The sequence below is a fragment of the Diabrotica virgifera genome, chromosome 3 (genome assembly GCF_917563875.1).
Source record: "Diabrotica virgifera virgifera chromosome 3, PGI_DIABVI_V3a".
In the NCBI taxonomy this organism is placed as follows: domain Eukaryota; kingdom Metazoa; phylum Arthropoda; class Insecta; order Coleoptera; family Chrysomelidae; genus Diabrotica; species Diabrotica virgifera.
In genome coordinates, this window is record NC_065445.1 from 80,813,328 (window position 1) to 80,838,731 (window position 25,404).

The 25,404-nt window shown below is 31.1% G+C and overlaps 1 protein-coding gene across 1 annotated transcript; it reads right to left on the bottom strand.

Moving 5' to 3' along the window:
- Nucleotides 1-1,519: 1,519 nt before the first annotated feature.
- LOC114339362 (uncharacterized) lies at nucleotides 1,520-10,151 on the bottom strand. The gene is made up of 2 exons (XM_028289994.2): nucleotides 9,731-10,151; nucleotides 1,520-2,059 (listed from the first exon to the last, which is right to left on the bottom strand). Exons 1-2 carry the CDS (start codon nucleotides 10,097-10,099, stop codon nucleotides 1,670-1,672), a joined length of 759 nt encoding a protein of 252 aa, XP_028145795.1. The 5' UTR covers nucleotides 10,100-10,151; the 3' UTR covers nucleotides 1,520-1,669.
- Nucleotides 10,152-25,404: the final 15,253 nt, after the last annotated feature.

The window sequence follows — 25,404 nt, forward strand, 5'->3', positions numbered from 1 at the left end:
TTTAAAGGTTATGGTAGTAGTGCCATCTATGTGTCAGCCTACGAACTTTTCATCCCACCAGGCTCTATTCTACGGTTATTATCATTATTTTTGAAAAACCGCAACAAAAATAAAAACTTTATTTTTTTTATTTAATAAACACCAATGAGATGCTTAACAACATTACTATCTGATCAAACAATATGATCAATGAGCAACTTTTGTCTAGCCGACATCAAATTACTACTAAAAACTTAAGACTAAGTTTTGTCTTGTCTTGTGACAAACTCACTACTACAGTGGAACCTCGATAACTCGGATTAATCGGGACCGCGGCCGATCCGGGCTATCGAAAATTCGGGTTAGCCGGAGAATATGGTAAAAATTAATAAAATACGGTATACTTACAGATAAACTCCGTTATAATTGAAATAACATGATATATATATATATATATATATATATATATATATATATATATATATATATATATATATATATGCACAGTACCTACATATCTAAATTACTAAAAACACGCAAACACAAACCTAAGCAAACGGAAGCGAACAATACAAGACTGTACTACACACAATACAGTCACAATCGGAACGATGTTATGTTATTTAATAACAGTGAAAACTAAGACCATTGTTTAAAAAAGAATTTTTTAAATATACTTTTAGTCTTTTTCAAACAATGCTAAGATAGTTTGAAATAAATAAAAGAATACTACAGGTGCCTGTTGTTTCCGATAATCCGAGCCAATGAACGTCGCTTTGCCGCCGGCGCCGTGTGCCATGAGTCATTTTTACTATCGTATAGTTCAAATTACACAAATACACATTATCTCTCAAATATTATATTACATACATTTTTATTGTTGAAATGCTTGTCTGATGAAAATCGGTCCAGGTTATCGAACGCCGACTTATCGGGGTTCCACTGTATCCCTTAGATTCTGTTAATTTATTGCACAAATGATAGCCTGTACCATCACTTGCAGTATACTCTGGTTTTCACTTAACTAACTCAAAGGGTTTCTTCCTCGTGAGTCTTCAAGCCAGATCCGTTTTGTCGAGGAGCTGGATGGCCTCAACATTGATGCGTTGAAGAAGTCGTTGTGCGTGACTCTTGGCAAATTTTTCTTTGTCCAGGTCTCCGTAGCGGACAGTGTAATTTCAAGGTATTTTATTTCCATTACTTCTTCAATACGGATGCCATAAATTTATATTTTACATCTGATTGGTTCTTTGCGGATTACTGTTGTTTTAGTTTTCTGAGTTGAAACTGTCATTTCTTACATAAGAAGTGTAATTAATTAAACAATATTTTGGGGCAGAACGTAATGCTGGCACCTCCGCCATTTCAAATAAACTTAGCAATAGTCGAATACAAAATATGTAATATTATTGTAGATAACTACAATGTTGTTACAAATCTATTAATATATCATTTATTTTTATCACTAAAATTAAATAATAAAAATAGTTCCGCAGAACTTGTGTAAGGTAATTGGTAAGTATAATAAAATAATAACATATTACTTTTAATTACTTATTTATTTATATAAAAACTTAACATTTCAATGTAGCTAATAAGCTGTACACGATTTGCTAGACAGAACTACTTCTACATACTCGTATTATGTCTTAAAACACCTCATAATACTATTATTCTATACAATTTTTTTCTATTGTATAATTTTTATTGTATGAGCTGACTTAGACAATTTCCGGAAGCAGTGACCAGTATAAAGTTCCGGATTTTCCAGATTTAACCAGGTAGCTATATATTTCCCCATGGTACCAAATCTGTTAATTCCCACCTTTTGAGTAGTGCATTTTCCTTTGTGATAATTTAGAAAAAATGAAGTGTCACAGCCTTTTTTGGGTCGAAGATCACTGTACTTTTTGAGAATCTTATAAAACTGCCCACCCATCGTAAATTTTCTAGGAGTTCCTGTTTTTTGATTGGGAATTTCAACCGAAATTGAAGATTCCAAGTCTTTGAGATGATGGGTTTTCATATTATAGAGTTCTTTTTTATGACAATTACACATGACGCCCATTATCAAAATTACCTAAAATAAATGTTATTAGTCTACTTGTTTGACAGAGACTTTGAAACTTACTATACAGTTTAGTCCATGGACCTTTACCCGTGCGTCATCATTTAAAGCATACGAAATATGTCGGAAATTTACCCCACGCAACAGCAAGTGACAGAAAGTGGCTACTGCTCCGATCACGGATTATATTATAAAATTGTTCGTTATTAAATAAATATAATGTAAAATGGTACTTTTGCTTTTTTTCTAATTAAAAGTACTCGATTAAATTTGAAACCAGTTCTTGTGCTTGTAGATGGAAAGGTAGCGCTGAAAAATCTCTTTGAATTTACTAAAGCTAAATTTTTCACACTTGATTACTGTGATTGTGTAGAGAAACATACTGCGGTCGGTCAAGCGAAACCTAGAACAGGGATCACTGAGAGGGTAACAAAGTTGCTTCCCTACGAAGGAAATTAAATCCATTTACTAAGGCTAAAAATCAGTACACACATTCTAAATTGAATATAAATAAAAGTTATTATAATCGGTCAGCTGTATGACGGCACAGAGACGGGCGGCCGGCCCCAATGAATGTACAGGGTTATTCACTATATTTTGAGCCCCTTGTAAACTGCTTTATTTACAGAATTAGAAAAAAATGTAAAATGCAAAAGTTATTCGATTTTTAATTATGATTTTTTGACATATATATCGTACTAGTGACGTCATCCATCTGGGCGTGATGACGTAATCGACTTTTTTTTGAAATGAGAATAGGGGTCAGTGCTAGCTCATTTGAAAAGTTATTCAATTCTCTATACAGTACTATAAACATTAAGATCATTATTTATACAGGGTGTCCAAAAATTTTTTTTAATTATTAATTAATCAATTATTTAATTAAAATTTTTTTTTTTGGACACCCTGTATAATTAATTATGTTAATGTTTATATCACTGAATAGGGAATTGAATAAACTTTCAAATGAGCTAGCACTCGACCCCTATTCCCATTTAAAAACATAGTCGATTACGTCATCACGCCCAAATAGATGACGTCACTAGTACGATATATATGTCAAAAAATCATAATTTATAAATCGAATAACTTTTGTATTTTACATTTTTTCTAATTCTGTAAATAAAGCAGTTTACAAGGGGGTCAAAATATATGGGGCCGACCGACCGGCTCTGTCCCGTCATACAGCTGACGGACTATAATAACTTTTATTTATATTTAATTTAGAATGTGTATACTGATTTTCAGCCTTAGTAAATGGATTTAATTACCTTCGTAGGAAAGCAACTTTGATACCCTCCCAGTAACCCCTGTTCTACGTTTGGCTTGACCGATCGCAGTATGTTTCTCTACACAATTAACTGTGAAAAATCTAGCTTAAGTAAATTCAAAGAGATTTTTCAGCGCTGCCTCTTGGACTATTGTGAGGTAAGAGTTTTTCCAGGCATAATCTAAATATCAATAAAATATTTTCTTTTTGTCATTTCTTTCACTTTAGCGGAAACTTAAACAAAACCGTTGTTTTTACAACATTAATTGTGAAAACAACTGTTTGTGTAATATAAATAACTTCTAAATGCAAAAACAGGACAAAAAAGCAGAAAATCCAACAAACCGACAGCCACAAGTAAACAAACCAGGTAGGTCACAAATTATACTTAAAATCTGAAAACGTTCCCAAGCGTCTTTTTTGTACCTATTTCTTTTCGATCTATTGACTCTAGAGCGTTCATAAAAATAACATGTGTCTGTACTTAATAACGGGAGGTAGTTGGTTTGTCTTTAGTTTCATGCGTGGAAGACAATAATGCTAGATAAAAAGTATGTGCTTTATCTCGCCAGGTATTACTGACGCATGGGTAAATAATCATGGACTCAACTGTAGACTGTAGTGTATTTTAAAAGTAATGTAGAGTAAGTTCTCAGAACACTAGTTTGTAGTGTAGTTAGTGTAGAGACCCAAAATACATATGCGTGCGTAACTTAAAAATGCTACGTTTTATTTCATTAAGTGTACAATGTGGGATGAATATATAGGGTGAAAGGCACTTACGGAATAAAATTATTTCTGTTCTTATTTTAAAAAATTATAAAAAATACTGAGTCCCGTCGATTTTCATACATAAATGTGCGCTTTTTAAACATAAACTTTAACGCACGCGTAGCATAGTCCCTATAAGCTTTATTTTTATTGAAACACCCTGCATATTTTTATATTTTTAAAAGCTGCCTAACACCCTGCTTTCAACGAACTACATATATCATGTAGGGCAGGGGTCATCAATTAGTTTCCCTGAGGGTTCGTTTCGAAAACTTATGACACTTCCGGGGTCCGGATTTATGCTGCCTGTGTCTGACTGTTCTGATTCGGTTTCTTTGTGGATTCTTGTTAAAAAATATACCCTATAAACAAATCAGAAGGGTGCCGAGCGAAATTTTTGAGCAGAAATTGTTTAATATATTTTTTAACAAATTCAAAACATCACCTTTTTTGCCCGCGAAAATATTGTTGTAGAATTGTTTTTTTTTGTAAAGAAATTCAGAAAAAATTAAATTTATATCAACGACCATGAAATCATAATTTTTCATCACCCTGTATATGACCAAATTTGTTTAGAATTTAATTTTGCAATTAAGCAAGTGTTTCGGGAAAAAATGAAACGATAAATAAATGATTCGACGAAATAGACGAACATGAACAAACAATGCGGTGATTAGAAAGTGGACATCGTGGTCGAAAACAAAGACGGTTTTAAGATCCTTTCCGGGAAGGTTTTTAATGTGGTATACACATTGTATGAGTTTTAGATGTTAAAGTAGAAAGTAGGAAAGAACTAATTATGATATCTCTTGAAATATGACAAATTGGTAAAGTTCTGTGAAAAAATATTTGGTCCAGAAGAAATGGGTATGAAAGGTTTGGAGAGAGGCGTGTTTTGGATTGAGTGGGAAAGATGAGGTAGAAGGGAGTCAGAATTTTGGCGAGAGACGAGAGGTCACTGTATAATTAACATCGGTGGAAGGCAGTCCAGTTTTTTGTTTTAAAAGTTTAGTAATCAGTGTAGAGTGTGTGTGATCAGCCTTTGCGAGCAGAATCAAGTTGAAACCAAATTGTCGACCGGCTGAAGACTCAATTTTTCTTGGTCCGAGGGAGCTTCCTTTGTTTTGTCTAGAACGAGTAGCGAGTAGCTGATTAATATCTTTTTACACAAGATATCGAACAAGGAAACTGAGTAACAGAATTCGAGCAAATCCTGTATGATTTTTGGAAGCAGTCTTGACGAGAGGGACTTTTTCGCAACATCCAGAGAGTACGTGTTGAGAGAATCAAGGACGGAGCAATCCAGAGAACGAGGGAGTGAAGAAACAAAAAGGTCAGTCAAATCATTTGTCGGAATGGAGAAAATTTGTTTATATCAAACCCATATTTGTTTATTTGTTTATTGAACTTTTTTTACGCAGTTAGTTATTTAAAATTTGAGAAATCAAGTCAAGTGAAGAAAAGTAAATTTTATTAAATTTTGTATGAGTAAATGATAAATTAATTAAATAATTTTTTTTTGTCAAAAGAAGGAGATATCAGAGTTAGAATTTAATTTATTAAGTAAGAAATTGTTGCAACAAAGTTTAAATTTAATATTTTTTGAATCACATGTACACAGCTTATTTGATAAAAACAATAGATTACATTTATATGATATTGAGTGTTTTCAATTTCCCTGTTTCCACCTTGGAAGAAGTAAGCAATCAGAAATATTAGAAGCCACAGATCACAGATATTGTATCCAATACAAGATTAGCCCTGAGAATAAAATTGATTAAAAAATTTATTTTGAATTTAGTTTTGTTTTTACATAGGCAATAAATAAAATAATTGAATAATTAATTAAAGTAAGAATTTGCTAATCAATCTAATTAAATAGATATAATAGAACAATAACAATATATTTTTAGCATTTTTGGATCATTTTAAATAAAAAAGATTCTGCCATTTTATTAAAACTTAAAGTTTTCAAGCATCGCAAATGCATATTTTCGCATTTTTCAGATTTTAAATCGCTTATAACTAGAAAACTATCAACTTTTTAGAAATATGACAAGACACCTTTATTGTTTATAATTACCCAAGAAACCTAAGAATACATTTTTCGAGGCAAAAAAGTAATTTTTAATTTGCTTAAAAAATTATTTCACCCGGCACCCTTCTGATTTGTTTAAAGGTGACATTTTTGAACAGGAATACGCAAAGAAATCGAGTCAGAAACATTTTTCATACGAAAGTGGCCTCACACATGGACTAATATGGAAAGGAAAACTAATAATATCTGATTGTTTTTTGGTTACTGTATACTTTTCTGTAAGTTTTCCTGGTACAATAAATAAAATAAAAATTCATTGTGTATTCTTTTGATGTTATTATCAGTATATTTTGAAGACAGCAGTATTGTAAATTGTTACTGAGAATATTTTAAAAATTAGGAATTTATATTTTGGATGCTAATGAAGTTTTTAGACATCTTCAATTTTGTAGAAAGGAAACTGAGGAATTTAAAATAAGTAATCATAGTACAAAATGCTAATTAACATGTTATCTTTTCTACATTAGTTTCAATGCAAGGTGTTTGTTGCAAACTTATTAAATCTGAAAATTATTTTAACTAAATGCACATCTGAAAAGTACTCCTACTTAACATATAGTAGAGAGGAAATGAATATAAAAAAATGCACATGACAATTTTATATTACAACTTACTTAATTTCAAAATTAATGATTAGTAAGTATAACAATAAGGGGAAAAACTCTTTACAAAATTAAATTATCAGAGAGAAAAATGACATTTTTTTTATGTACAACCTGTCTGAAGTTTGGAGTGAGTTTAGTGCAATTGAGTCTCATTAGGGAGTTGAGATATTCATCTGTTAATTGAGATCTCTACCGATTTTTAATAAAGTTCATTCTTGATAAAGCGGCTTCGCACACATAAGTTGAGCCAAACATAGTACACAATTTCATGGCCAAACATTTTCAAAATTGCCAAACACTAGGTATATTCTGAATTTATTGACGGTCCGCACAAAACTAGCTCACGGTCCGGATGCGGACCGCGGTCCGCTAATTGGTGACCCCTGATGTAGGGTGTATTATGAATAATACAGGGTGGAATTTTGAAAATGTAAATAAAATTGTTTGTGACCTTATTTTAGAAAATTATAAAAACTCTAGGATACGTCAACTTTTACATTCAAACGAGAACTTTATAAACATAAATTTTAATATACAGAGTGACTCCCGCAAGTCTAGCATAGTCCATGATCTTTGGTTTTAGTGTAACATACTGTATATTTTTATGTTTTTAGAAGCTACTTAGCAACCTCATCTCAAAAAATTGTATCATGTAGGGGTTATGAATAATATGGTGAAATATTGAAATTAATAATTTATCACAATTTAAATAAGGGTATTATTTTTTAAATTAGCTATATAAAGACATCAATTTTCTAAAGTAAGTATCAATAAATTGGGTTTTGTCTTTAATGTCTTGACGAAATTTATAATTTCAAAATTTCACCTTGTATTATTGATAATAGACCCTACATTATACACTTTTTGAGATGAAGTTGTTAATTAGCTTCTAAAAACATAAAAATATATAGGGTATTTCATTAAAACTACAGATCATAAACTGTGCTAGACATCCTGTATAATTAAATTTATGTTTATAAAGCGCTGATTTGAATTAAAAAGTTGACATATCCTAGTGTTTGTTATAATTTTCTAAAATAAGGACACAAACAATTTTATTCAATAAGTGGTTTTCATATTTTATTATTTAAAAATTTCACCCTATAAAACTCGACGGGTTTTTTATAATTTTTTAAAACTAGGATATAAATAATTTTATTCCATAAGTGCCTTCCACACTATACACATATCGTCACCCTAATTACGAGACTTCGTAACTCCAATTTTACTCAATTTGTAAATATATGCGCCATCTCTTTGTAAATTAATTCTTTTTTAACCAAATTAAGTAATTATAGCTTTTAACCAAATCCTGTAACTCCACCTAAATCTAGAAACTAAATAAAAGCGAAAAAGAAAACCTTGTAACTCCGTATCAGCTTTTTTTGCATCTCCTGAACAATTTGTCGTTTTGGAGTTACGAGTTTTGCTAATTAGGGTGATAATATGAAAAAATACATTATCGAAATATATACGAAAATACGACAACTGTAAACCTTCAATGCATGTGAATAAGAAGATAAAAATTGGCAGCAGGGAGATACCTTCTCGCCAAAACTATTTGTAACAGTCATGTAGTATGCGATTAAGCGATTAGAGTGGGACGCAAAGGATGTATTATTCAATGGAAAGAAGACCAGAAAAGAAAAATGAATAACAGGAAGGAGTGGAAAAAATCACATATCAAGCCAGAAAAGATATAAGTACATAAAGAAAATGGAAAACGGGGAAAGAACAACCATTTTAAATCATGAGCTCTAAGGCCTTTAATGCTACTCGTATTTTATACAGTATGTCCCTGTAAGTTGTATCCACATGGAAAACTTTTTTATTATTAATTTTACGAAAAAAAAAAATTATTCTTCATAAAAATCTCTGCATGGTCCAAAACCCAAGATTCAACCATCAGATATCAAATTTTATGAATATTATACCAGGTATGTCAAAAAGTTTGAATTTCACTCAAGAGTAAAGTAGCTTTATTTTTCACAATATTGAAAATTGCTATTATGAAAAGTTGTTTGGAATTAAAAACTATATGCTAATATGCAATTACATCCTTCTAATTGAAAATTTTTTTTTGAAAAATTACGGATAACTAACATTATTTTCAGTTATTTCAATTCTACGAAATTTTACAATTTTACGAAAAAAAAGTGATTCTTAATAAAAAGTTCTGGATGGTCTAAAACCTAAAATACAACCATCTTATATCAAAATTTATCAATTTTATACGAGGTATGTCAAAAAAGATAAATTTAGGTCAAAAGTAAAGTACCTTTATAGTTCAGAATATTTTAATTAGAAGGATGTAATTACATACTGAAACATAGTTTTTATTTGTAAATAACTTTTCATAATAACAATTTTCGATATTGTGAAAAATAAAGGTATTTTACTCTTGAGCGAAATTCATATTTTTTGACATACCTCGTATAAAATTGATAAAATTTGACATAAGATGGTTGCATTTTAGGTTTTAGACCATGTAGAACTTTTTATTAAGAATCACTTTTTTTCGTAAAATTAATAATAAAAGAGTTATCAGAAATAAAATAACTGAAAATAATGTTAGATATCGATAATTTTTCAAAAAAAAAAAATTTCAATTAGAAGGATGTAATTGCATATTAGAATATAGTTTTTAATTCCAACCAACTTTTCATAATAGCAATTTTCAATATTGTGAAAAATAAAGCTACTTTACTCTTGAGTGAAATTCAAACTTTTTTACACACCTCGTATATAATATTCATAAAATTTGATATAATTTGATGGTTAAATCTTAGGTTTCGGACCATGCAGAGCTTTTGATGAAGAATAACTTTTTTTCGTAAAATTAATAATAAAAAAAAGTTTTCCATATGGATACCATTTACAGGGACATACTGTATAATATAATCTATAATACGATAATAACATTAGCATATAAATTTTACCTTTGCGAGTAGATGATCAAAGTCAGGTGCTTCTTTAATAAACTTGTTTATTTCTTCCGAAGTGAATACCTTGGATTTATTTGGCAGATAGCCTTCATATTTTTCCTTTAAAAATTTCTTCAAACTCAAAAAGTTGGCTATATTGATTCCTTTATAAAAAAGCAATGCTGTGTTTAGTATAGAATAATGTTTCCATAACGTCGTTGCTTTCAACGTTTTTGACAATTCCTCAAAATATGCCAGAAGTACTTCTTCAGTAACTTCTATTTTTTCTTCAATAACTTCATTCATTAGGTTTTGTTGTTTTCGCCAATCCATGAACCTCTTGTAGGCAACCTGGTATTGAGATCCCTCAGATGTCACTGTCATAGCAGGAAAAGCAGCGTAAATATCTAAAAATTAAACAGATTACTTATATATTTACTGGTAAAAATACTTACTGTTCTGAAAAAAAAATTCTCTGGGCCAAGCTGTCGACGTCCTCTCTGACGTCATCTTCTGCCAGGAATGCCGGGGTCTCAGTCTCCTGAGGCTCCAGACATTACACTCTTCACTACTCTATTCTGAGACGCGACTTACAAGTTTCAGACAGGAACACTTATTTGTAAAAAATATTATTTATTTTGAAAAATACAAAGTCCGTAAATATAGGTACAATTATTATGAATATTAAGAGCAATGCTTCTTCTCCAAAGTTTATGAACAGAATGAATGTACAAATTGAACAAAACGTAATTATTGAAAATAAAATTTGCAATTACGAAAATGCAAACTAATTAATACCATAGTTCAATAAATCAAAACACGATGGCAGAGAATATCCTTTCCGTATCATCTTTTTGTTTAAAGTTTTCTAATACTTTGTTGAAGGTTCTGAGCGAGGAAATTTAAAAAAATGCGCAGAATATTTGCGCTTTGAATATTACGCAATTTCAGAAAACCTTTAAGTATTTACTTACTTATCCTTGGGTTTTAGACGGAGAGCTAGAGCCGAAAAATCATCGTCATAAGTAATATGGAGTTTTTCCTGTGAAATGTGTCCATTGTATATCGACAATTATGACCCCTTTCAGGCTGACACCTCAGTGGATGCAGGAAGTAGCAATAAGGGATGAAAGGGGAAAGTTAGTGCAGTCTTTAAAGGTTTTTACCTCCTATTTTGTTAAACCTCCATCGATTTGCATGAAAATTTGTGACTAGTTAGAGCATACCTCAAGAAATAAAACTGATTTGGTGCCAACTTGCACTTTTACCTGGTGGTGAATACCACCCCTTCCCGCGGGTCAAAACAATTTTATTAAAAATAAACCCACAAATCGATAGAGGGACAAATTTTAAGTAAAATTTGTTATATCATGTTATTAAAATAAATCAATACTTTTTGAGTTATTAAAGATCAAAGATTTGTCTATTTAAGAGCATATGCGTGAAGTTACGGATGATAAAAAGAACATATTAATTAATTGTATGTTAGTAAAATATTATTTACACCTACCTCTACCGAAAGTATACTTTCCCGGACCTGATTGTAGGGAACAAAGTTGTACTTTTCCTCCCTAGGGAGGAAAATATTTTTCCTCCCTAGGGAGGAAAAGTAAAAGTGACGTCATGGTATTTCATTCATGAAATGTAACTTATTGACGCCCTGTACAATATCTATTTTCTATTACGTAAGTTTCTATACATTTTAACGTTTATTTATAAAACACTCTGTATTTTGCAGAATGGTAAAAAACCGTAAATTTTTATTTTGATTTAACAATGTTTACATTATTATTTTGACTTATATTTGACAGTTGACAGTTATATTGTACGTACTTGTTAGTTTTAGTTCTAATAATTTTTGTTGGTTAGTTACATAAATAAATTAAGTAAAAATGAAAAAATGACTTGTTATTTGAGGAAGGTGGAAAAACCATATGTATAACATGGGAGTAAAGTGCCTTTTCCTCCCTTGAATGATTACTGCCCTCCGCTACGCGTCGGGCAGTAAACTTCATTCTCGGGAGGAAAAGTAGCACTTTCCTCCCTTGTTATACAAATAGCTATTTTTATATTATTTCGATATTTAATTGAATTTTTTCGCTCAATACAGGGTGTCCAGAAACTCTACCGACAAACGAAGACAGGAGATTTCTCAGGTAAATTTAAGATAATTTAACTCAATTCACTTAGTCCGAAAATGCTTCTTAAGGGAGCTAGAGCTCTTTGAAGATGGCGTCTTGTAATTAGTTTTTCTTAAATACCTCCAGAACGCTTCTATTTAGAAAAACAGAAATTGGTACGCGTATTTATCTTCAAGATATAAATCTAATCCATACATTGCAAATTTCTAGTACCGATCATAGGCGTCCGTTTTGGGTAGGGCAACGGTTATTTTATCGCATAACTTTTTTATCTTTAACTTTTATGCATTTCTGACACTGGATTATTAAATTGTGAATTATTCTAGTACTAAAAGGTACTCTTGTTTTAAATCGGTAGGACACACCGTTTTCTAGAAAAATCGATTTGAAAATTTTTCACTTTCTGAATTACAAAAAAAAAATTTCAAAAAAAAACTGTTTCGAAAGACAAAAACTGGTACATTTATTTATATTCCAGAGAAAAATCGATTTCATTAATTGCGAATTTCTAGTACTGGTCATAGGCGTCCGTTTTGGGTAGGTCAACAGTTATTTTATAGCATAATGTTTTTGTCTTGAATTTTCGAGCATGTTTGACACTAGATTATTAAATTATGAGGTATTCGAGTACTAACAGTTACTCTTACTTTATGTTGGTAAAATACTTCGTTTTTTGTTGAAAAGTTCTTTCAATTTTTTTTCAAATTCCAAAAACGAAAAACTTTCAAATCGATTTTTCTAGAAAACGGTGCATCCTACCGACTTAAAGCAAGAGTACCTTTTAGTACTAGAACACCTCACAATTTAATAATCCGGTGTCAAAAATGCATAAAAGTTAAGGACAAAAAAGTAATACGATAAAATACCCGTTGCTCTACCCAAAACGGACGCCTATGACCGGTACTAGAAATTTGCAATCGATGGAATCGATTCATCTCTGAAAAGTAAATAAGCATACCAATTTTCGTTTTTCTAAATAGAAGCCTTCTGGAGTTATTTAAGAAAAACTAATTTCATGACGCCATCTTCAAAGAGCTCTAGCTCCCTTCAGAAGCATTTTCGAACTAGGTGAATTGGGTTAAATTGTCTTAAAATTATCTGAGGAATCTCCTGTCTTCGTTTGTCGGTAGAGTTTATGGACACCCTTTATAAACTGAATATGTTCAGAAACTGGGGGTGTCCAATAATGGGTACATTTGACATATTCGAATACACTTTTGCTAAATTTATAATATCGAAATAATATAAAAATAATATTTTAGTAACATACAATTAATTAATATTTGTTCTTTTCATCATCCGTAACTTCACGCATGTGCCCTCAAACAGACAAATCTTTGATCTTTAATAACTCAAAAAGTATTGAATTATTTTAATAACATGATATAACAAATTTTACTTATAATTTGTCCCTCTATCGATTTGTGGGGTTAATTTTAATAAAATAGTTTTCACCCCCGAGAAGGGGTGGTATCCACCTCCAGTGTAAAAGTGCAAGTTGGCACCAAATCATTTTTATTTCTTAGGGTGTGCTCTAACTAATCACCAATTTTCATGCAAATCGATGGAGGTTTAACAAAATAGGAGGTGAAAACCTTTAAAGACTACGCTAACTTTCCCCTTTCATCCCTTATTGCTACTTCCTGTATCCACTGAGGTGTCAGCCTAAAAGGGGTCATAATTATCAATATACAATAGATACATTTCACAGGAAACACTCCATATTACTTATGACGATCATTTTTCGGCTCTAGCTCTTAGAATTATGTTTGTTGTTTACTATGTACACCTGGTTCCAAAAAAAACTGATACGACTCTTGACGCGTATTTTGTAGAAAATTGAGCAGTGTATTTTGAAGGATAAATACTTAATATTTACATACTGTCAATGTCACTGCCAAATCTTAAAATTTGTCAGATAGCTTATTCTGTTCCACGGTTATTAGACTTTATTATTAATCTTTATTATTAATACTTTCTCCGCAACTGAGGGTATCTTATCAACTGTATTGTTTTTAAACAATAGATGATAAAATAAAAATATTGACAGTTCAAAAATGTGAACATTATTGCATTGTGTGTGGCCTAAGTTTGGGCTGAAAACTGAAATTTATTACATTTTTACAAAATTTTGGAATATGTTTAATTACGTAGACCAATTTTAACAGTTGTTTTCAATACAGATTTCAATGTAGTTTCTAATGTCTTTTGATGCCAAATAATTAGGGAAGCTGGAATTCAACAGTTTAGAATTTTACAATTGAGTTAATGCAAAATTGTGACGCATGTCAAAATTCTCAATGTATTTTAATTGTATTCATTTTTTTTTCGAATCCTGAGAAAACTAATAAATATTTTTGAAAAATTTAAACTCAGAATGAAAGACTACATTATTACCGAGGGCTGAAAGTCCCTGAAAACTTCTATAATATTTATTTTAATAAGTTACAGGGCTGAAAATAAAAAAAGTGTGATATTTAATTTCAAATATTTCATTCAATAGAAACTGCTTGTTTATTCTAAGGGGCTTTCCGCCCCCGGTAATAACGTAATCTTTCATCCTGCGTTTAAATTTTTCTAAAATACTTATTAGTTTTTTCATGAATCAGTTGTTTGTTGTTTGTTTATTTTATTATTTGTCTGTCATAATAAATATAATGTCAGGTCAATCAAATACACTGCTCAACATGATCAAATCTTACTAAGAGTCGTATCAGTTTTTTTAGGAACCGGCTGTACATGATGAGCTTGATGCTTAGATGAAGAATTTAGCTGAACCAAACAATTCGAATTACACATGAATTAGTTAAATAAAAACGATGAAGTAATACCTTTTTGTTATGCTGACGTGCACCTGGTAAATTATCTTAAAACCTACCTAAACTCAATTTTTCACTACACTTATAGATAGATAAAATTGCAGAAGTGCTAACTTACGTAATACTCTGGGCTAATTAGCAAAATACAAGGAAAAGTTATTTACCAGCAATTTTATTGCTGGAATCAAATCTTATGATTCTATTTATTAATAATATAGGTATGCAAAGTCCGCAGATAGTATGCTACTTTTTTTATAAATAAAATGACGCCCCTAAATCGTGTTTTTTTTTCAATTATTTTCAATTATTCAGAGATTTTAACTTTACATCAAAAACAACCAAATAAAAATTCACCGTAATTAAATTCTGCATAGAGACATGTTTTTCCCAATTTACTTTGACGAAAATTTTCCTCGGAACATGCGGGGTTTTCCAACAAAATCTTTAATTTTCAACTAAAATTTTAGGTTAGTAATTATTTATCAATAATTAAATAACTTGATATAAGAACCCTTTTGTTATACAGTATGTCCGTGTAAGTTGTATCCATATGGAAAACTTTTTTATTATTAATTTTACAAAAAAAGTTATTATTTATAAAAAGCTCTGCATGGTCCAAAACCTAAGATTTAATCATCAAATATCAAATTTTTTGAATATTATACGAGGTATGACAAAAAGTTTGAATTTCACTTAAGAGTAAAGTAGTTTTATTTCTCACAATATTGAAATTTGCTATTATGAAAAGTTGTTTGGAATTAAAAACTATATTCTAGTATGCAATTACATCCTTCTAATTGAAAAAATTTTTTTTGGAAAAATTATGGATAACTAACATTATTTTCAGTTATTTCAATTCAGATAACTCTTTTATTATTAATTTTACGAAAATAAGTGGTTCTTAATAAAAAGTTTTGCATGGTCTAAACCCTAAAATACAACCATCATATGTCAAATTTTATCAATTTTATACGAGGTATGTCAAAAATATGAATTTCGCTCAAGAGTAAAATACGTTTATTTTTCACAATATCGAAAATTGTTATTATGAAAAGTTATTTAGAATTAAAACTATGTTTCAGTATGTAATTACAGCCTTCTAATTGAAATATTCTGAACTATAAAGGTACTTTACTTTTGATCTAAATTTACCTTTTTTGACATACCTCGTATAAAATTGATAACATTTAACATAAGATGGTTGTATTTTAGGTTTTAGACTATCCAGAAATTTTTATTAGGAATCGCTTTTTTTCGTAAAATTAATAATAAAAGAGTTATCAGAATTGAAATAACTGAAAATAATGTAATTTTTCAAAAAAAAAATTTTTTTTTCAATTGGAAGGATGTAATTGCATATTAGAATACAGTTTTTAATTCCAAACAACTTTTCATAATAGCAATTTTGAATATTGTGAAAAATAAAGCTACTTTACTCTTGAGTGAAATTCAAATTTTTTGACATACCTCGTATAACATTCATAAAATTTTATATCTGATGGTTGAATCTTAGGTTTTGGACCATGCAGAGCTTTTTATGAAGAATAACTTTTTTTCGTAAAATTAATAATAAAAAAGTTTTCCATATGGATACAACTTACAGGGACATACTGTATATTATATTTCCAGAAGCCGATGGAAATCGAATGAACAGTTTAGCAACAATTAAATTGTTAATCAAAAGTTTTCGGTCGCTTTAATAACCGTAATAATTATGATACATAAGAGTAACTAAAATTTTTGTATAAAAGGCACCATACCTATCTAATGTACTTTACAGAATTTAAATTTGACTATTTAAGCGGCCTCAGGAAAATTTTAAAATTATAAACAATTTTTTGTCTTATAAACAAATAGAATAACTCGGCAACTATTAAATTAAATTAAATTATGTAGGATGCTTCTTTTAAAAGAAAAAACGTTTAATTGCGATATGTTGTTCCTGAGATACAACCGGTCAAAGTTGACCAGCATATACGGTGAAGATACAAACAAGAGGATTGTAATTTTCGAAACGTCACCTTTTTATTTCCGTACTCTTTCTCCATACAAATTTTCATATCTTTAAAAGACTCATAACATAATATTATAATAACAAAAATGATCTGTATTACGAGTGAAAAATACCAAAAATACCAAAATTTCAATCAACAAATCAGATTGGAGAACATTGAATTTCAAAGTTCAAAATCGGTTACATTAAAAAATGCATTTTCTCAGCTTTCCATGAAGAAATTTTCTTCATTTTTTTTTTGTTCCCAAGTAACTCGAGTACAGCCACCTAACTAACGCATTATTAAATGTCAAAGTTGCTTCTGTTTTGTTATCATAAATTAATTTATTTATTATAACAAAAATTGTTAATTTGTTTAAAAAGATTGTTTAAATAAGAACACAGCTTTAAAATGAGAATATTTGTAATTTAAACGTTAAAAGGTACACTTGTGGTAAGTTTATCTAAAAAAGTCTACAACTGGAAAAAATATGTAGTTTTATTGCATGAGTTATATGGTTCTACTCGAGCTACTTGAAAAAATGAAGAAAATTGCTCCATGGGAAGCCCAGAAAAGGCGTTTTTTAACGTGTACCGATTTTGAACTTTGAGATTCCATTTTCTCTAACCTAATTTTTGATTGGAATTTTGGTATTTTTGGCGTTTTTCACTCGTAATATCAATAGATTTTTTATTATAATATGTATATGTTATCAGTCTTTTAAAGATGTGAAACTTTGTGTGGAGAAAGAGAACCGAAATAAAAAGGTGATGGTTCAAAAATTAATATCTCTTCTTAAGACTTTCTCGTTTCTCACCCTATCTGTCCATTGTATGCGGAACATTCTTCGCAAGGTCCACAATTCGAAGGACTCCAACTTATTAATGGAAGATATTTTCAACGTCCATGTCTCCATGCCGTATAACAATATGGACCACACATAGCATTTAACCATTCTGTAGCGGATATTGAAGGGAAGATTGCAGTTACAAAGTAGCGGCTTAAATTTAATAAAAGCTTGTCTTACTTGTTCGGCACGGCATTTTATTTCTTGTTGAGGATCCCATTGGTCATTCACCATAATTCCCAAGTATTTGAATGCTTTCACTTGCTCAATTGGAGCATTATCTACTTGCAGTTGTACTCTTAAAAGTGTGCCCTTTCTTTTTGCCATGCATTTAGTTTTTCCAGCATTTATCTTCAAGCCATATGTTTTTCCTACGGTATTTATTTTATTTAGCATCAACTGCATATTTTATCATGCTCGTTATCTGTGATTATCGCGGTGTCGTCGGCGTAACGAATGTTATTGATCGGGTACCCGTTGACCTTTACAGTCAGTGTCTTCAAGTGCCTCTGCAAAAACATTCTCCACCTATGTAGAGGTTGAACAGCACAGAAGACAAAATACACCCCTGTCGCACGCATCTTAAAATTGTAAATTCCTCTGTGTTCGTTGATTTGTTCAGCCCCACTCGTGCTTTTTGATTCCAATAGAGATTCTGGATAACCCTTATATCTTTCTAATCAATATTAGCATTAATACGTAATAGTTCAGAGAAATAAGGAAAAAAAATATCCTGTTGGTAACACAACCCCCTCCAGGCCGAAACCAAATTGTTTGAGTAGTATGGACATCTATAATAATAACCTATATGTTTCCTGCAGACGATTTTGATGATATAGATAGTTATAAACAAATGAAGATCAAAAACGGTAAATTTTCGCTTTTTTCGTGTATTACCAAAAAGTTAAGCATTTTAAACAAATTTGAGAGTAAGAAACTCATAAATCGTATAAAAAACTTCAATATAGCGTTCGCTGAATGTGTTTATCCTTATTGGTTACTTAGAAAATTGCAAAATATATCATAAATTTTGAGTTTTTATAAATATTCATAACTTATGTAAAAATTAACTTAGAACCTTCTTATTACACAGAATGCTGAGACTTCTTGCGCTTAAATCATATCCTAAATTTCAAAGCAATTACTCAAATAGTTAAAAAGTTATCTAAAAAAAATCGACATGTTTTTGCAAAATAATTTTACACTGTTTAAAATTACTTTTTGTCATTTTTTTTAATTAAGTTAATAGTACAAATATTTACCTCATAATTTTCTGACTTATAGTGTTGCAAAAAAAATTAATTTGGGATAAACAAATTAAATAACTTTTAAACTATGTGAGTAATTGCTTTGGAATTTAGGGTATGATTTAAGCACCAGAAGTCTCAGCATTCCGTGTAATAGGAAGGTTCTAAGTTAATTTTTACATAAGTTATGAATATTTATAAAATCTCAAAATTTATGATTTATTTTGCAATTTTCTAAGCAACCAATGTGGTTAGACATATTCAGCAAACGCCATATTGATGTTTTTTAAACAATTTATGAGTGTCTTAACTCAAATTTGTTTAAAATGCTTAACTTTTTGAAAATAGAAGAAAAAAGCGAAAATTTACCGTTTTTTGATCTTCATTTGTTTATAACTATGTATATCATCAAAATCGGCTGCAGGAAACATATAGGTTATTATTATAGATGTCCATACTACTCAAAAAATTTAGTTTCGGCCTGGAGGGGGATATGTCACGAGAAAAATTTTATTTCTCTGGACTATAATACCAAAAGAAATTAATTACTTTTAATTTTTTAGATGTGATTTTTTAAAAAGCCTCTCGAATAAAATAACCTATTATTATTCAAACAACACCTGTTTAAAACACATATTCTCGATATATATTTTATATTTTGACATTATAATACACCACAAAATTTCTACATGCATCATTGTGAATCTCAAATATTGATGTACTATTATCTAAAACGTTAAGGGCGTAGGCTCAAAATTTCGCGCCAATATGTTTTAAATGCATTCATTTTTTTCGAATCCTGAGAAAACTAATAAGTATTTTTGAAAACTTAAACGCAGACCGAAAGATTACATTATTACCGATGACCAAAAGTCCCGGAAAACTTCTATAATGTTTGTTTTAATAACTTACAGGCGTGAAAAAAAGAGAAAATTTAGTATGATATTTAATTTCAAATCTAATTATGTAATCCTTCATTCTGTGTTTAAATTTTTCAAAAACACTTATTAGTTTTCTCAAGATTCGAAAAAAAAATGAAAAAATAACAGTTGCGCGAAATTTTGCACCTACATCCTTAAATCAATAAACTTAAGACTAAACATAATAGTAATGTATAAACACATAAAAATTTAAAATTTGCATTTTTCAAATACAGCTTAGTTACAATTATCAAAGTTAAAAATAATAAACAAAGCAAAATATGAGTAGAGGAAATATTTAACACTTAATCGTTATCCTAGTCCTAGTTTGTGTTAAGGCTACAATTCATAAAAATCAGTTTGAATCTGCCTGATTTAAACAGTGAAAATGATAAGTATAACAAATAACATTCTCCATCAGTGACTAGAGTTTACACGTGGTCAGCTTTAAATTAATAAAAATAAACTGTTTAAAAACAAAAGCATTCCTATGGATTCCGGAGGACACTCAGAAGAAATAAAAACAATTAAACATTTTTGAACAGTTTGATTTTGGATTATCAAACCAGTTCTAATAGAACCAAATTTATGACTATATTAGCTTATTGTCAGTCTTTATAAGTGGGTATATATTATAACGAGAAATATTCCGGCAGTGACAAAATATAGTTAGAAACAATGTCCTCTAGGAACCTGCAAACTAGTCTGAATCAGGTCCAAAACTGGCTAAAAAGATGGCGTATTAAAGTAAATGGATTGAAATCAACACACGTGATGTTTACCCTCCGCAGAGAAACGTGCCCTCCTGTTCAGTTTATTAATTGTCAACTTCCACAATCGGATATGATGCCAAATGCCAAATACCTTAGCATTCACTTGGATTGACGATTGACTTCGACAAAACACATATTCACTAAGTGCAAGCAACTTGGCCTCACACTTCTTCTTCTTCAAGTGCCATCTCCGCGACGGAGGTCGGCAATCATCATAGCTATTCGGACCTTGGAGACGGCTGCTCTGAAAAGTTCGTTTGATGTACATCCGTACCATTCTCTCAGGTTGCGCAGCCACGATATTCTGCGTCTCCCTATGCTTCTTTTTCCTTGAATCTTTCCCTGCATAACGAGTTGGAGCAAGTTGTATCTCTCTCTACGTGTAATATGTCCGAGATATTCCAATTTTCTGGTTTTAATTGTATTTAAGACTTCCATTTCTTTATTCATCTTTCTCAGAACCTCTTTGTTTGTGACGTGTTCTGTCCACGATATTTTTAGAATTCTTCTATATACCCACACCTCGAATGATTCCAGTTTTTTCATTGATGCCGCATTCAAGGTCCAAGCTTCCATTCCGTAAAACATAGTCGAGAAAACGTAGCACCTAGCCAACCTTATTCTTAGCTCTAAGCTTAGATCTCTTGTGCAGAGCACTTTTCTCAATTTGTTAAAGTTCGCTCTAGCCTTTTCTATTCTAATTTTAATCTCCTGGAAGTAATCATTTGTGGAGTTGATCATTGTTCCAAGATATGCATATTCGTCTACTTGTTCGACGTTGGTTCCGTTTATGAGGAGATTCTCGTTATTTCTTTGAGTTTTAGATATTCTCATAAACTTTGTCTTCTTGATGTTCATTGTTAAACCGTATTTCTTGGCCTCACACTAAAAAACATCTATTGGCTCATCGGTCGCAGATCAAAATTCTACTAAAACAACAAAATATGACTATACAAAACAATCTTGAAACCTGTGTGGACCTACGGCATCCAGCTGTGGGGAACTGCTAGCAACTCCAACTTCCGAAGTGGGCATCGAAACGTCAAAAATAAAATTGTTTATAAAATAAAATTGTGGCTTATTCCCAATAAAAATAGAAAATATGGATTCAATATAAACGTAAAGAAAAAATCCTTCTACAAGCCATCCTGCAGGAACCAGGGAAGGAGAGATCTACTAAGAAGAAGAATATCCTGACTAAAGAACCTGCTTCAACTCAACATCTGTGCAGCTTTTCCGTTTTGCTACAGACAAGATAAATAATGTAATGATGATCGCCAACATTCGTCATGGATAGGTACATCAAAAAGAAGAAGCCATTAGAATATTGAAGTTAATAAAATAATTAATGGTGGGATGAAAAGTTCGTAGGCTGACACATAGATGGCACTATTGGTATTAAATCCATATGATTTTTAGTCAGCCCTAACCTTCAAAAAATGCATGTATAAATTTGACAGCTGTCGAACTATTAGTTTATGAGATATAGCATTTTGAGTGAAACAACTTGTGTTAGTTTAAAAAAAATGGATAGAAAAGAATTTCGTGTCTTAATAAAGCATTGCTTTTCGGCGAAAAAAATACTATTGAAGCCAAAGCTTCGCTTGATAAACATTATTCGGATTCTGCACCAGAAAAATCAAACATTTAGAAATGGTTTGCTAAGTTTAAGCGAGGCAAAATGAGCACCGAGGACGACGCACGCAATGGATGTCCCAAAGAAGCTGTTACCGACGAAAACAACAAAAAAATTCAAAAAATAATTTTGGATGACCGTAAAGTAAAGTTGTTCGAGATAGCTGGAACTCTAAAGATATCAAAGGAACGTGTTGGATATATTGTGCATGAATATTTGGGTACACGAAAGCTCTGTGCAAAGTGGGTGCCGCGAGAGCTCACAATCGATCAAAAACAACAACGAATTGATGATTCTGAGAAGTGTTTCAAGCTCTTCAATCGTAATAAAACCGAATCTTTGCGTCGATATATTACAATGGATGAAACATGGCTTTATCATTTCATATCGGTGTCCAATCGACAGTCTGCCGATAGGACTGCACGTGATAAACCGACTCCAAAGCGTGGAAAGACGCAACAGTCGGCTGGCAAGGTTATGGCATCAGTATATTGGGATGCGCATGGTATAATATTCATCGACTATCTTGAAAAGGGAAAAACTATTAACAGCGACTATTACATTGCGTTATTGGAGCGTTTGAAGGACGAACCCGCGAAAAAGCGACCCCATTTGAAGAAAAAGAAAGTGCTATTTCATCACGACAACGCACGGTGTCATAAATCAATGTAAACGATGGCAAAATTTTAGGAATTGGGCTTTGAATTGCTTGCGCAGCCACCGTATTCACCAGATATGGCTCCCGGCAACTACCACCTGTTTGGCGTTTGCTGACCTCAAGAGAATGCTCGCTTGAAAGAAATTTAGCACCAATGAAGACGTAATCTCCGGCACTTAGACTTACTTTATCAAAAAAAAAAAAAAAAATAAATTTCTTTCTATCTTAGCCTACGAACTTTTCAGCCCAACGATTACATTAAGAGTGAAATATAAATAAAAGCAAAAAAATAAATCAAAACTCCCGAAGTTAAGAAATACGGTGGGATAATTAAACGAAAATAACAGTTAATAGAAAGTAAAGAAAACAATAAGTACTGTTATAAGTTAGCACTATTTGATAATATCTACCAATGTTGAAGTATTATAAAATGATTATTTATGGTCAATAAATGGTAAAGTATCAGTCAATAACATACAAATTATACTTTAAGGAAGTTAAAAACTAAAATCAAAAATTACTCGTTTGCTCCTGTTTTAAATACAAACTAAACTAATATGTATGTATGTATGTATGTATGTATGATCGAATGCCTAAAGCAGCGGTTCTCAACCTGTAGTACATGTACCACTGGTGGTACATATAATTATTTGCAGTGGTAGGCAAAAACACAAGAAGACCGCCAAAATTAGCACCGCAATGAAAAATAACAGCGAAGTGAATGTTAATTTCTCTTCTCTTGTAAAACGCGCTTTAAAATACTAAGTATTGAATTGTCAAAAAGGGTATCAAGTCTTGATACCCTTTTTGACAATTCACCTGTGCGAGAATGGATTTTTCGTAATGCTAAATATTACGAACTTATACAGGAACAAACTTAATGTAGAACCTGATCTTCGGCTATATCTGAGTAACACCGAACCAAATATTAATAAGTTATGTGGAAATATTCAAGCACAACCTATTTATAAAACCTAGATAAATATTTGAGTTAGATGGCACATACCAAAAATAATTTGGTGGTACATGACTCAAATAGGTTGAGAACCTCTGGCCTAAAGGATTCCTGATATTATCACTTTTGACATAATTTATTCACATCAGATCTGTTTGATGCACTCTTAGTCCTGTCGCCTGGGGGGTACAACGTCCTCCTTAATTCAGATGGACTGACCCAAGTTTTTTTTTATGTATTTTGACCCGTAGAACACGAATTTTTTTTGTAACAGTTGATCCAGATGTCGATAAGTTTGTTATAAACAAAGAACTTGAGGAATTACATAGCAGCGATTTTTCGCAAAACAAAACATTTTTTTGTATTTTTTGGGTAATTCTCAGCAAAAAATGGTCTTACAAGTTTTTTCGTATTAGAGATAAACGCATTTGAACTTTCAAAAATCGAAAAAGTGCAATTTTTGAACCCGAATAACTTTTAATTAAAAAATAAAATAGCAATTCTGCTTACAGCATTTGAAAGTTCAAGTCAAATTCTATCGGTTTTGATTATTTGCATTACTAACAATTAAGTTTTTATTTGTTAAATAAAGCCATAAACACATAGTGTTTCCCCTGCCCAATGCATGCGTTTTAATGTACGTAATCTATGTAGAAATTGTGTGTATGCGCGCCTACTCGTTCGATTTCAAATGGGAAATACATTGAAAACATCATTCAATCACTATGTGTTTATAGCTTGTTTAACAATAAAAAAAATAATTTTTAGCAATGAAAGTAATCAGAACCGATACAATTTGACTTGAACTTTCAAATGCGGTAAGCAGAATTGTTATTTTATTTTTCAATCAAAAGTTATTCGGGTTCAAAAATTGCAATTTATCGATGTTTTGAAAGTTCAACCGCGTTTATATCGAAAACTATGCATCCTACGAAAAAACTTGTGAAAACTTTTTTTGCTTAGAATGACCCAAAAAATACAAAAAAATGTTTTGTTTTGCGAAAAATCGCTGGTATGTAATTCCTCAAGTTCTTTGTTTATAACAATCTTATCGACATCCGGATCGACTGTTACCCAAAAAATTCGTGTTCTACGGGTCAAAATACATAAAAAACACTTGGGTAAGTCCATCTGAATTAAGGAGGCCGTTGTACCCCCACTGGCGACAGGACTATCTCATAGATTATTGTTTTTAAATGGATATTAAACACAAACACCTACACAGTACAGAATAATCTTGAAAAAGTTCCCGATTTGTCATTCAGTAATCACTTTTTATGTGGTCAGTTTTGGTTGAGGTGTCTGTATCTCAGATTTGACTAGTAATGGGAGGTGGTATTATGTCCCAGAAATGTCTTATCTGAGGAGAAATCCATATAGAATACTACAACTGATCCTTAAAGATAAAATAGATGGCCGTAGAGGTGTAGGAAGAAAACAAGTTTCAAAAAAATATTCGTGAATTGACTCAGATATCAAATGCAGGACAATTATTATTTCACATTGCAGAAGATTGAGAAGCCTTGGTAATCGCTAACGTCGGATAATTCTGATATACCACGTGAAGAAGATGAAGAAAGACGGTGGTTTGACGTTATTGAATCACCTATAAAACATTTATCCTCGTATGTATCCATGATGATATATGACCATTCCATTATGATTGAAAAACGTATCTTCTCTGTTGGTGATTCTATAG

Excerpts from the sequence above, each read along its gene's own strand:
- LOC114339362 (XM_028289994.2), bottom strand. The coding sequence starts at position 10,099 with ATGACAGTGACATCTGAGGGATCTCAATACCAGGTTGCCTACAAGAGG. Across the intron at positions 2,060-9,730 it reads TTGATCATCTACTCGCAAAG|GTAATTTTGATAATGGGCGT; the intron begins GTAAAATTTATA and ends CATTTATTTTAG.